The sequence below is a fragment of the Gossypium arboreum genome, chromosome 10 (assembly GCF_025698485.1).
Source record: "Gossypium arboreum isolate Shixiya-1 chromosome 10, ASM2569848v2, whole genome shotgun sequence".
Classification (NCBI taxonomy): Eukaryota; Viridiplantae; Streptophyta; class Magnoliopsida; order Malvales; family Malvaceae; genus Gossypium; species Gossypium arboreum.
This window is the reverse complement of record NC_069079.1, coordinates 551,464-565,862: the sequence shown is the minus strand read 5'-3', so window position 1 is coordinate 565,862 and position 14,399 is coordinate 551,464. Positions and strand designations below refer to the sequence as shown.

The window sequence follows — 14,399 nt, the reverse complement described above, 5'->3', positions numbered from 1 at the left end:
TTCGACTTTTTTCCATATATATTAATTTTTATTTGACCCAAATATAAAATTTTAATTCTATAAAATCTATTTTTAAAAGAATAAAAAATATATAAAATTTTAATTTTTTTACATTAATTCTTGAATTTTCTTGAAATCAATTAATTTTATGTAGGGTTAATTGTACTAAACATCCCCAAACTTTCAATCTAAATTGGTCCCAAACTTCAAAATATTCTAATTACATCCTTAAAAGATTAGGATTATATAAATCAGGTCATTTTGTTATTAAAACCATTAATTTAACTATTGACACATCAAATCTTATGTAGCTAATTTTAAAACAAAAAATTTTAAATAAATAGAACATTGTCACATAATGTTTAAAAGCAAAATGTTGGGATCGACTCATATAAATAACAAAATAGAAAATACAGAGAAAAACGAACACAAATATTTTAGTGAAAAGCCCTCAAAGAAATAAAAACCACGAATAAAGGAGGCTTAGATTTTTCACTAAATTAGTAAACAAACAAGAGTAAAATATGAACAAAATTATTTCGATAGTTACCACGAAACTTTTACCAAAATTCATATGCAACTACATTTTGTCACTCTCAAAGAAAAGTCATTACTCATTGGCTTGTCAAAATAAGGATATGATGGCCCTTTAAATAGATTAAAATTAAAATTCTAATCATACTAAAATATTCCTGAAATAATCAGTATCTAACTAAAAGAAGAAGTCCTATTTAAAATCTAAAATGTGGTTGCCAAATAGGAGAGAACACATCGTGATGTCGCAATGTCTCATTGGCCTCGTCATGACATCGTCCATCGTATCGTCCTAACAAGCTAACGCTCCTTGTCCCGACGTCGGACCTATTTTAGCTATTCTTCAATTGCTCGTCGATTTTCGTCTAAGGTATTTGCAACGTGTTCAATAAATGCGATGCAATATTAACTCCCAACAATTCATCTTTTAAATATATATACCAATTATGTGCTAGCAATCTTCGACCATTATTATCAGCAACTTCTAGATCGGTTGCCATTATAACTGCTCTACATTCATCTCATGCACAAGCCGCTATCATTTGCGCCAAGAGACATGATTTTCAACTAAGGATTTGAAGTGGTGGTCATGATTTCGAGGGACTTCCGTAAAATTCTAACGTCTTGTTTGTTGTCCTCGATATGTTCAACCTAAACTCTATAGACATCGACATGTCGACTGAGATGGCGTGCGTTCAAGTAGGAGCTACTACCGGCAAACTTTATTATAGGATAGTTGGCAATGTACTCTTCCTGAAAGCTTGGTTCCGTCATTTTCATACACACAAAAAAAAGTGTTTTTGGGAGAGTAGGAGAATTTGAAATAGAGTATAAATGAGACAATAGGATTCAGAAGCTACTTAAGTTCAATTCGAAGGAAATTCAAACTTGATTCAATAATTATTGAGTTGAGCTCGAGCTATTTATCTAGTTGAATTCAGCTTAATAATATTAATAAATAATAAAAAATTTTATAACATAAAATTTTAAAAACCATAATAATTATATTACATATGCATAAATATCTCATTGAACTCCAACGTTAGGTTTATTGGTTATAAGTCTTCACCCTACAGCTCATATTGTCTGTTCAAGTCGCAAGTCGCAGGAATTCCTACCTGTGCATGGCAATGATTTGTTCAAATTGTGGGTTCAGGTCATAGGGATCGCATTCTTATGGTGTGGATCGAAGATAATTATTTGCTCTTTCTTGATAATTATTTGTCCTTTTTCATCTAAGGGTGAATCTAGAAATTCTTTTAGAAGAGGCTAAAATTTAATTATAAATTTTGAGAGGTCAAAAATAATTTTATCATTTATTAATTTATAAATTCATTATTTTTAAGAGATTAGAAAGATTTTTTTTTTAGGGATCAAAGTATAGTTTTATCATATATTAATTTATAATTCTACTATTTTAGAGGAGACTAAACAAACAAATTTTTTTATTTTGAGAGGTCAAGAATCAGGGGCAAAGCCAGAAATTGTTTTTAGGACGGACCGAAATTAAATTGCAAACTTTACGATAGTAAAAATGTAACTTTTACGATAATAAAAATATAATTTTATCTTTTTAATTGCTTAAATGTTTATAAATTTTAGAGAGTTAAAGTGTAATTTTATTAATTTTAAAAATTATAAAAGACTCATTCCTCCACCAGTCCCCAACTACACCACCGTCAAGAACTCTACCTAACTATTAAATTGTCCCCTGATAGAGGGGTATGTAAAAAAAATAAAAAATCTTATCATGTTTATATATACATCTCTGTATTTTATTCAGCATTCTATTTTTATAAAATTTAGTTTATAAACTTAATTTCCTTTTAAAATTCAATTAAACCCTCTAATTAAAAGTTGAACCAAACATAGGTACGGTAATAGTAACTTATTACTATTAATAACAATTTTTAATTGATTCCAAGACAGGGGCATAGCGTGCCGGCACCTAGAAATTTTTTTTACATAAATCTTTTAAATTTTTAAATATTTAAATTAATAAAGGTGAAATTATATTTTAGCCCTTCTACAAAAATAATTCCTAGCTTCCCTGTTTCAAGAATGATTGAATATTTTATATTTTTGTGAAAACAAATATTGTATTAAATAATAATAATAATAAAATAAAGGATAAACTATTAAAATAGTTACTTTTGTTTATCTCAGGTTACATTTTAGTCATTTATATTTGAAATGTCACATTTTAGTCACTTTTTTTTTGTATTATAACATTTTAGTCACTGAGCTGTTAATTGCCGTTAACGGTATAATAGTAAGCTGTCATGGCATGTTAAATCATCATTTCAAACAAAAATTTTAGGTTAAATTATACAATTGGTCCCTATATTTTTTTTATTTTGAGCAATTAAATTTTTTTTCTTTTATGTTCTTTTAACTTTCTTTTTTTTCTTTATTTTCCATTCTCTTCCGCTTCTCCCTCTATTTTCCTACCTTATCCATTTCTTTTAACGTAGTTTTTTCTATATTTTCCATTTATTAAAACTTTTTTATGTTTATGAAAAAAGAAAAGGCGAAAGCTAAAACCAAAATAAAACTTGCTTTGCATATTCTCACCCCACAATTACAAACTCTTATCATCCATCATCGCTTTAACAAATCAATTTGGATCTCTTTATGACTTAGCCTACAAGCTCGCCTCACTTGAAGACCTAGCCAGTCATGACTTATGGCAATCCAGCCTAAAAAAAGTTTCACAAGCTTGTTCCCTCAACCTCCTAACCAACCCCCACAACCACCTTATTTACCTTACCTACAACATTCTCATCCTCTCGAAACAACGTTATTTCACAGATTCTTCAAACGAACTCTACACTCTCAATGACTAAAACAAATACCATACGAAACTACCCTCAACATAACCTAAATCAATTTGAGTCCTTGCTTCCTTTCTCTCTTCTGTTCATCCAGGCTCGACCTCCAATCAAGCTTGTTTGGGAATATCCAAGAAGGTTTATATCAATTTTATAGTTTGCTTAATTTTATTCATTAGAAAAAAAATAAAAGGAAATGAATAATCTATACTATTCGTAAAAAATTGAAAACGGAAAATTTTGTTTTGAATATAAAGAATTAAATTTATGTTCAGATTTTATTAAGGATATGGTTTTTTATATTGATTAGTCAAATCCAATTTTAGTTTCAAAATTAGGTTATATTCAAATCGAGATTTGATTAAGAATGATAAATATTAGGTTTTGAGTGAAATTTAATTTAGGAAACACGTGAAAGAAAAAAATAACTTGGGTTATTTGATGGGCAAAGATTATGTTTATGCAGTGAAAAATATGAAACAAGTTTTAAAGAAAAATTAAAAGGAAAATAAATAAATAAAAAGAAAAATTAAATTGTTCAAAAAATAAAAGTATAAGGACTAGTTTTAATAAATGGAAAATATAGGAAAATTACATTAAAAGAAATGGGGAAGGGAGGAAAACAGGGGGAGTAGCAGAAGAGAATGGAAAATAAAAATAAAAATAAAAATAAAAAAGAAAAGTTAAAAGAACATAAATTAAAAATATTAAATTAAAACGAAAAAATATATAAACCAATTGCATAATTTAACATGCAATTTTCATTTAAAATGATAATTTAATGTGTCACATCAACTTACCATTACACCGTTAACGACAATTAACGGTTCGGTTACTAAAATATTACAATACAATAACGTAAGTAACTAAAACGTAACATTTCAAATATAAGTGACTAAAATGTAACTTAAGGCAAACAAAAGTGACTATTTTCATAATTTACCCTCAAGAATTTCGTTGTTGAAAAGTCTTATAACTTATAATTCGTATGCTTTCTAAACCTTTCACACATTTAGATAAGCTTTCCAATTTGATCCAAATGCCACACCTTCACCATTATATATACCATAACAACAATGCACCATTACCATATCTCTTCACATTATTTCCAAAATGAAAGCTTCAAGCTACACCTGTTTCATTGTTTCGATTTTCGTTTTGTTGTCCATTTCATCGGCAGCATCTTACAATCCGGTCGATTTCGATGCTTTTCTTCAATGCCTTCCTAAACATTCCGACCATTCTGTTTCAATTGTTGGCGCTATATTGACTCCCAACAATGCATCTTTCCGATCTATTTATCAATTACGTGCTAACAATCTTCGAATCTTATCATCTGCGACTTCAAGGCCGGTGGCTATTATAACCGCTCTACATCCATCCCATGCACAAGCTGCGGTCATTTGCGCTAAGCGTCATGGTTTTCAACTGAGGATTCGAAGTGGCGGACATGATTACGAGGGACTTTCGTATATTTCCGACGTCCCGTTTGTTATCCTTGATATGTTCAACCTTAACTCTATAGCTATCGACATGAAAACCGAGACTGCATGGGTTCAAGCCGGAGCTACTACCGGCGAACTTTATTATAGTATAGCCCAGAAAAGCGAAGTCCATGGATTCCCATCTGGTGTATGTACCACTCTAGGCATTGGTGGACACTTCAGTGGAGGTGGGTATGGATTTTTAATAAGAAAATACGGGCTTTCCATTGATAATGTCATCGATGCACAATTGATAGACGCTAAAGGTCAAATCCTTGACCGTAAATCAATGGGGGAAGACGTGTTTTGGGCTATAAGAGGCGGTGGAACTACTAGCTTCGGTATCATCCTTTCATGGCGGATCAAGCTGGTTCGTGTCCCACCTAGGGTCACTGTTTTCAACGTACAAAGGACCTTGGAACAAGGCGCAACGGAGCTGGCTTATCGTTGGCAACAAGTTGCTCCTAAACTGCCCAAAGATCTCTTCATTAGACTCCAGCCTGTGCCTATCAACAATGGCGGCAACAATAAAACTGTTAGGGTTTCATTCATCGGCCATTTTCTGGGACAAGCTGATGGACTTTTACGATTAATGAACGTAAGATTCTCTGAATTGGGTTTGACCAGAAATGATTGTCTAGAGATGAGTTGGGTCAAATCGTCCTTATATTGGGCGGGTTTCCCCAATGGAACCTCCATTGATGTGTTGCTCGATAGAGTTCAAGTAAACAGAGTGTTTTACAAGAGCAAGTCCGATTACTACAAAGCAGTGATCCCCAAACAAGGGTTAGAGACCTTATGGCAAGTGTTGATGGACATTGAAGACATATTCGTGCAATTTAACCCTTACGGTGGGCGAATGGAGGAGATATCCGAGTCGGAGACAGCCTTTGCGCACCGCAGTGGGAACCTCTTCATAGTGCTGTACAGGATCCAATGGTCCCAGTCCGACGGCACAGGGCGTTATGTCGAGATGTCAAGGAGGTTGTACACTGCGATGGCGCCGTATGCGTCAAGCAACCCGAGGGAAGCGTTTTTCAATTACCGAGACCTCGACGTCGGTAGCAACGAAAGCGGCGAGACGGATTTTGAGGTTGCGAAGGAATACGGGGCAAAGTATTTCGGGAACAATTTCATGAGGCTGGCGGGTGTGAAAGCCATGGTAGACCCTGAGAATTTCTTCAAGAACGAACAAAGCATACCGCCTTTGCCAACGCCGCCATCTCATTAAAACAATATATGAACTTCTCAATAATTTTAATTTCTCTTGCCATTTTTATTATATCTTTTATGTACGTTCTACCGTCTATTTTAAATTTTGTTAAAAATTAAATATATTGAAGTTATTATGTAATAATAAAGATAATAATTTACGAAATTTAAATAAACTTTTTCTATATATATTTTTATGTATTGATTTTATCTATATGTTTTTTCTTTACATGACCCGAATGTCACGTAATGTACGTAATATCAACCTTTCTTTTCAACATATTTTAGTAAATCAATACTTTATCAAGCTTTAGCTTTTTATTTGTGTAATTCAATTTCATCCTTTTTATTCGTATGATATTTTTTTCAATTCCATACTTAAGGTTTATTTTATCAATTTGATACTGAAATTTTTATTTGTTTTAATTAAGTATTTAAGGTTTTTTTTACTAAAGCACACATATTAAACATTCTTTGAGACATATGATATCGTTTAATTTAAGTATCAAATTAAACCTTGAAATTAAATTCAAGTACAAAATATTACATTAACCCGAGTTAAAAAAATTTATTTTAGTTTTTTTCTTTTGGACTTTGGTATCAATTATCCACTAAAGAAGTACAGAGGTGTTCATGGTATCAAATTACCAACAATTAGCCACAAAGGGTTTTATTTATTAAAATATTTTAAAATATTTTAAGGTTAGAGAGGAAAAAGGAACAAAATTTTGGGTCATAAATTTGATTTTAAGTGTCAACAAATTAAGTCAGACTGAATTCAAATTGAATCGGTGTGATAAGTTTCTCTAATTATAAGTACTTCACGTGACACTTGTTTAATTTTTTCTGGTCTCGTCTTAAATAAAACGGCATCCAACAACCAATAACACTCTTATTGCAGATTGATGTTTCTAAGTTTGATTACTTTGTACCCATTAATTGAAAGGTTAACTATTAAAGCGGTTTATTCGAGTGTAATAGTCGCTACATGAAAAATGAAATGCGTACATTTCTAGCTTCCATCTTTCTAGGAATGTAGCAAGCTATTTCGAAATGCCATTGAATTTTGCCATTGTAGATGTCACATATAAATCAATATTCTTCAAACATTTTACAGTACTACCATAGGTCTTCAAAAATTTTAAACTGTGCCTAACATGAATAACTCGATCATCTTAATATTAAAAAAATCACAAGAATATTATTAAAATTTGAAATATTTTTAAAAAATTCTTGTATATTAGAAAACTAAAAGAAATTAGTTAAAACTTTTACCATATTGATAGCGTAGTCCACAATATACTCTTCCTAAAAGCTTGGTTCTGCCATTTTCTTATTTTAGTGGGCCCTGGCCCCTATCAAGTACCAATCCCTTGGTGTCGCTCCTAATCAATAATTTGAGGATGTAATTAAAATATTTTAAAATTTGAATACTAGTTAAAAATGAGTATCATAATTTAAAAATGTGATACAATTAATTTTTATACAATACAAATTATTTTATTATGAGTTACACAAACAAAATCACATAAAGATATTCTTATTTATCATACATGGAAGAACATGATATGTTTAAAATTACAAGCAAATTAATAAGATATTTGGTTTTCATTTTTAGATGATTGTAGAAGGCTAGGATTTCAATGAGGCAATGGTGGTATGCTTTGCTCGTTCTTGAAGAAATTCTCGGGATCGATCGTGGCTTTCGCTTTTGCTAGTCTTATGAAATTGTTTCGGAAATATTTAGCGCCGTATTCTTGAGCATCCTCGAAATCTGTCTCGTCGCTTTCGTTGCTGCCAATGTCGAGGTCTCGGTAGTTGAAAAACGCTTCTCTTGGGTTGGTCGATGCGTACCGGGCCATTGCCTCATACAACCTCCTCGACATCTCAACGTAACGTTCCGTGGCGTTGATCCCTCCCTCAGACTCGGACCATTGGACCCCGTACAGCACCATGAAGAGGTTTCCGGCTCGGTGTGCAAACGCGGTCTCCGAGTCCGAAATCTCTTCCATTCGCCCACCGTAAGGGTTCATCTGGACGAAGATGTCTTCAATATCCATTAATCCTTGCCATAAGGTCTCTAACCCTTGTTTGGGGATCAATGCTTTGTAGTAATCGGACTTGCTCTTGGAGAACACTCTGTTTTCTTGAACTCTATCGAGCAACACATCAATGGAGGTTCCATTGGGGAAATTCGCCCAGTATAAGGTCGATTCCACCCAACTCATCTCTAAACAGTGATTTCGGGTCAATCCCAGTTCGGGGAAGCTTACGTTCATTAATCGTAAAAGTCCATCAGCTTGTCCCAGAAAATGGCCGATGAATGAAACCCTAACGGTTTTATTGTTTCCACCATTGTTGATAGGCTCAGGCTGGAGTCTAATGAAGAGATCTTTGGGTAGCTTAGGGGCAACTTGTTGCCAACGATAAGCCAACTCCGTTGCGCCTTGTTCCAAGGTCCTTTGCACGGTGAAAACAGTGACCCTAGGTGGAACACGAACCAGCTTGATCCGCCATGAAAGGATGATACCAAAGCTGGTAGTTCCACCGCCTCTTATAGCCCAAAACACATCTTCCCCCATTGATTTACGGTTAAGGATTCGACCATTAGCGTCGATCAACTGTGCATCAATGACATTATCAATGGAAACCCCGTATTTTCTCATTAAAAATCCATACCCACCTCCACTGAAGTGTCCACCAATGCCTAGAGTGGTACAAACACCAGATGGGAACCCATGGACATTGCTCTTCTCGGCTATCCTATAATAAAGTTCGCCGGTAGTAGCTCCTGCTTGAACCCACGCCGTCTCAGTCGACACGTCGATATCTATAGAGTTTAGATTGAACATATCGAGGATAACAAACGGGACATCAGAAGTGTACGAAAGTCCCTCGAAATCATGACCACCGCTTCGAATCCTTAGTTGAAAATCATGTCTCTTGGCGCAAATGACAGCGGCTTGTGCATGGGATGGATGTAGAGCAGTTATAATGGCCACCGGTCTCGAAGTTGCTGATAAAAAGGTTCGAAGATTATTAGCGCGTAATTGGTATATAGATTGGAAAGTCGAATTGTTGGGAGTTAATATTGCATCGGTGATCGGAACAGAAGAATTAGACTGTTGAGGAAGGCATCGAATAAAATCATCAAAATCGGAAGATGTGGCTGATGAAATCAGTAATAAACTGAAGATTGAAACAAGGGGAAATATGGAGCTTGAAATTTTCATTTTTGTTTTCCAGATGGTATTGGTGCATTGTTATTATGATTTAACGGGGGTACATATATAGAGGGGAGGGTCCTGTTTGGATCAGCTCAAAGCTTATCTCATTCTTAAAGTCTTGAACATGTTTCTAAGACTTTTCAATTAAGAAATTTCATTTTGTTTTTTATATTGTTTTTAAATTGAATAAAATCTTTATTCGACTTCTTTTCCTTATATATTAATTTTTATTTGACCCAAATATAAAATTTTAATTTTATAAAATCTAATTTTTTAAAGAATAAAAATATATAAAATTTTGAATTTTCTTTTTTTATTATATAAATTCTTAAATTTTCTTAAAATCAATTAATTTCATGTAGAGTTAATTGCACTAGACATCCCTAAACTCTCATTCTAAATTGGCCCTAAGCTTCAAAATATTCTAGTTGCATCCTTAAAAGATCGAGGCTATATCAATCAAGTCCTTTTGTAATTAAAACCTTTAATTTAACCATTAAATGACACATCAAATATTATGTAGCTAAATTTCAAGTGAAAATTTTAAATAAATAGAACATTTTAGCATAATGTTCAAAAGCAAAACTAAAAATAAAGTAAAATTGAAAGAAAAAAAGAGTGAATGATAAGGGTTCTATAAAAGCTTGAAAACACGGAAACTAAAATTTTAAATATCCATTTTTACAATATTCATTTTTCTTAAAATTTTCATTTTAAATTATGTACCATAAGATCTAACGTGTCATCTAACCATTAAATAAATTATTTTAGTGACTTACTTGATATAACCTCGATAGTTTAAGAATTTAATTAGAATTATTTAAAATTTAAGAGCCAATTTAAAATAAAAATCATAGTTTAAAGATGTTTAGTACAATTAACTCATTGTATAAATCAAATCTATGCCAAAGGTGGTAGGATTTACCAGACGAAAGTATAATCATAGGTTAAATTTTGCTATTAGTTCATATACTTTAAGAAAGTTGTAGATTTAATTCATGTAAATTTGGTCCTTTTTTTTAACTTTTAAATCTTAAAATTTCAATCCTCACTAAAAATAATTATTAAATTCATTAAATTCTACTATTTCTAAAACTTGTTATAACAAAAACATTATCATATGTATAATGTAATGTCAACTTATTACTTACTAAAAATCTAATTAATGAATTAATAACAGTCATTATGTTAAAATTGAAATTTTAAGAAAGCATTTAACTTAAAATGATTTAATTGAAGAATATGAATTAAATCTACAACTATATGCATAGTATAAGACTAATAGTTAAATTTAACCAAACAGATTTTACTGCTACTATTTGGGTCAGGACAAAATTTTAAATTTTAAAACTATAAAAATTAAAATTATTCCATTCGAAAAATAAATATGTGTGTACAATCTGGCAAAAAAGTCGAATAAATATTTTACTAATATTTTAGATACAATATCAAAATCAAAAATGAACTTCTCTTTCTGAAAAGCCTTAGAAAGACGTTAACAATTTGAGATTAGCTTTGAGTTAATCCAAATAGGTCCCTCCCCGCTATATAGAATCATGCCCCCCAAATTAAATCATAATAACAATACACCAGTACCATCTAAAAGTCCAAAGAGAAAAGAAATGAAAATTTCAAGCTCCATCATTCCCTTTATTTCAATATTCATTTTATTATCCATTTCATCTGTAACACCTTCCGATTCAGATGATTTCGATGATTTTCTTCGATGTTTACCTAAACAATCTGACTCTTCCATTCCGATTGCTAATGCTATATTAACTCCTAACAGTTCATCTTTTCAATATATATATCAATTACGTGCTAGCAATCTTCGACCCTTATTATCAGCCACTTCGAGACCGGTTGCCATTATAACTGCTCTACATCCATCTCATGCACAAGCCGCTGTCATTTGCGCCAAGAGACATGATTTTCAACTAAGGATTCGAAGTGGTGGTCATGATTTCGAGGGGCTTTCGTACACTTCTGATGTCCCGTTTGTTATCCTCGATATGTTCAATCTAAACTCTATAGATATCGACATGTCGACCGAGATAGCGTGGGTTCAAGCAGGAGCTACTACCGGCGAACTTTATTATAGGATAGCCGAGAAGAGCAATGTCCATGGGTTCCCATCTGGTGTTTGTACCACTCTAGGCATTGGTGGACACTTCAGTGGAGGTGGGTATGGATTTTTAATGAGAAAATACGGGCTTTCCATTGATAATGTCATTGATGCACAGTTGATCGACGCTAATGGTCGAATCCTTAACCGTAAATCGATGGGGGAAGATGTGTTTTGGGCAATAAGAGGCGGTGGAACAACGAGCTTCGGTATCATCCTTTCATGGCGGATCAAGTTGGTTCGTGTCCCACCTAGGGTCACTGTTTTCACCGTGCAAAGGACCTTGGAACAAGGCGCAACGGAGCTGGCTTATCGTTGGCAACAAGTTGCCCCTAAACTGCCCAAAGATCTCTTCATTAGACTCCAGCCTGAACCTATCAATAATGGTGGAAACAATAAAACTGTTAGGGTTTCATTCATCGGTCATTTTCTGGGACAAGCTGATGGACTTTTACGATTAATGAACGTAAGCTTTCCCGAATTGGATTTGACACGAAATGATTGTTTAGAGATGAGTTGGGTGGAATCGACCTTATACTGGGCTGGTTTCTCCAATGGAACCTCCATTGATGTGTTGCTTAATAGAGTAGCAGAAAACAAAGTGTTCGCCAAGGACAAGTCGGATTACTACAAAGCAGTGATCCCTAAACAAGGGTTGGAAACCTTATGGCAAGTGTTGATGGACATTGAAAACATCTTCGTCCAGATGAACCCCTACGGCGGAAGAATGGAAGAGATTTCGGACTCGGAGACCGCGTTCGCGCACCGAGCCGGGAACCTCTTCAAAGTGCTATACGGGATCCAATGGTCCGAGTCCGAAGGAGGGGTCAATGCCACAGCGCGTTACGTCGAGCTATCGAGGAGGTTGTACAACGCAATGGCTCCGTACGCGTCAAGCAACCCGAGGGAAGCGTTTATCAACTACCGAGACCTCGACATCGGCAGCAATGAAAGCGACAAGACAGACTTCGAGGATGCGAAAGAATACGGGGCAAAATATTTTCGTAACAATTTCATAAGACTAGCGGGTGTGAAAGCCAAGATAGATCCCGAGTATTTCTTCAAGAACGAGCAAAGCATACCGCCGTTGCCATCTCATTGAAATCGTTGCCTTCTGCAACCATCTATAGACAATAAATAATAAATAATAATATATTTGTGTGATTTTATTTGTGTAATTCAATTTGACCTTTTTATATAATAAAGAATAAATTAACGTATTGTATAACTCAAATTTATGTCAAACGTGTTGGGAATTTGTGGACTTTCATATATATAAATTACCACTTCTAATACAATTTGATATATATAAATTTTAATTTTATACAATTATGTATATGAAGTTTTAATTGTAGTTCAAATATATACATTAATAATTATGTTAATAATTTATTATCGAATTTGATCGAATAAAAATTTTATATATAAAATTACACAAAATCAAAAGTCATTATACAATTATACATTAAATTAAAGTTTATATATAATTTAAGATTTATCCTTTTTCTTTTTAAACGGTATGATTTGTAACGCTTAAATGAGTTGAGGAGAAATGTAAAAGGGTAACACCATTGTCCCACACTCCCACGATACGAAGTTGGTTGTCGCCTCCATCACCTATTCTCGCATTTTATTAAGGTAGTCAATTTTATATAGATATTGCCCATATGAGCCAGAATGTTTCGTTTTTGTAATAGATCGAAACAAAAAGTTTCAAGTTCTTTTTCAGTTGTCATCAATTATATTGATACATATTGATTGATTTTTCCGGTATTGGTAGGTAAAAAAAATGAATTGAACAGCCATCTAAATAATTTTATTTTTATTTTTATTATTATAATATTAGGGAGGAGAATGGATGATACAGTTTGAACTCATGCCATCTAAATTCTAGAAAGAAGCTTTAACCACGGCTCCAAACAAGTCTTAATTTATTATTATTATTTATTTTGGATTTATTGAATAATGGATTGTTATATACATTATATGAGATGATCTTATTGTTTAATTTATAGAATATTTTTTACTTGTTTATTTTGAGTTTATTTAATGATAGATTGTATTATGAAGCTTATTGATGAGTATATTATATTTGATATTTATTTAATTTTATTATTTGATATTTATAAATATTTATATATATATATATCAATATTTTTAAAAATAGCCATAAATTTGAAACAGTTATATCAAAACATGCTAGTACCGGTACGTTTATTGATGCAGTATTAACTCCCTTGCATCCTACTCTTGAGTCCAATGTTCTTATCGTTGTGATCCGAAAACTTTTCAACCATAAATAAAAGGTATAAATTTCAAAATTATACATGAATTTTAGTTTAATGTGCTATTGTATACATATGAATTTTATTTTGTGTAATTTTATACATTAAATTTTAATTAATAGGAGGATAATGCGCTTCAACACACTTGAACTCACGACCTCCTGCATTTGCAACAATACCGATGCCAATCAAATTAAGATTTAATTAATAAATCTATTTATTAAATCAATTAATTTAATTACCAATTATTATTTTCAACCAATAAAATTCTATCAAAATCTGAATTAAAAATATTTGATTGAAAATTTGGGTCAATACTTAGATTTTGATTTTCTTTTTCTTTCTTGACATTTCTTTCGCGTTAAAGAAAGAAACTCTGACCACGACGAGATAATCATCCAATGTTATACTCATAATTTTCTTTTAATATTATACTCAATAATATAATTAAAAATATAAATACAATAGTACTATATATTTAACAATTAAAATTAAAATAAATTATAAAGAAAATAGAAATTAATAAGCAACACAAAATACAAAAGAATTTAAAAAATGAAATATATTTAAACTTAAATTAAAAATAATTAAACAAAATTTACACGTGAGATTAAAATCCAAAATAATTTTAAAAACTCCATATAATTATGCTAGGTATTAATTAGTCCAAAAATCCTTATCTTTTTGTGGATATTTCGTAT

General features: G+C 32.2%; 3 protein-coding genes across 3 annotated transcripts; 2 read left to right on the top strand and 1 right to left on the bottom strand.

Moving 5' to 3' along the window:
* The first annotated feature begins 4,457 nt into the window (after positions 1 to 4,457).
* On the top strand, positions 4,458 to 6,237 carry LOC108488069 (berberine bridge enzyme-like 7). Its single transcript, XM_017792383.2, has one exon. It carries the CDS (start codon positions 4,479 to 4,481, stop codon positions 6,078 to 6,080), a length of 1,602 nt encoding a protein of 533 aa, XP_017647872.1. The 5' UTR covers positions 4,458 to 4,478; the 3' UTR covers positions 6,081 to 6,237.
* A 1,302-nt stretch (positions 6,238 to 7,539) lies between these two features.
* Positions 7,540 to 9,319, bottom strand: LOC108488910 (berberine bridge enzyme-like 7). Its single transcript, XM_017793185.2, has one exon. The coding sequence runs from the start codon at positions 9,292 to 9,294 to the stop codon at positions 7,702 to 7,704; it is 1,593 nt and encodes a 530-aa protein (XP_017648674.1). The 5' UTR covers positions 9,295 to 9,319; the 3' UTR covers positions 7,540 to 7,701.
* A 1,545-nt stretch (positions 9,320 to 10,864) lies between these two features.
* LOC108488068 (berberine bridge enzyme-like 7) lies at positions 10,865 to 12,711 on the top strand. Its single transcript, XM_017792382.2, has one exon. It carries the CDS (start codon positions 10,911 to 10,913, stop codon positions 12,513 to 12,515), a length of 1,605 nt encoding a protein of 534 aa, XP_017647871.1. The 5' UTR covers positions 10,865 to 10,910; the 3' UTR covers positions 12,516 to 12,711.
* The last annotated feature ends 1,688 nt before the right edge of the window (positions 12,712 to 14,399 follow it).

Excerpts from the sequence above, each read along its gene's own strand:
- LOC108488069 (XM_017792383.2), top strand. The coding sequence starts at position 4,479 with ATGAAAGCTTCAAGCTACACCTGTTTCATTGTTTCGATTTTCGTTTTG.
- LOC108488910 (XM_017793185.2), bottom strand. The coding sequence starts at position 9,294 with ATGAAAATTTCAAGCTCCATATTTCCCCTTGTTTCAATCTTCAGTTTA.
- LOC108488068 (XM_017792382.2), top strand. The coding sequence starts at position 10,911 with ATGAAAATTTCAAGCTCCATCATTCCCTTTATTTCAATATTCATTTTA.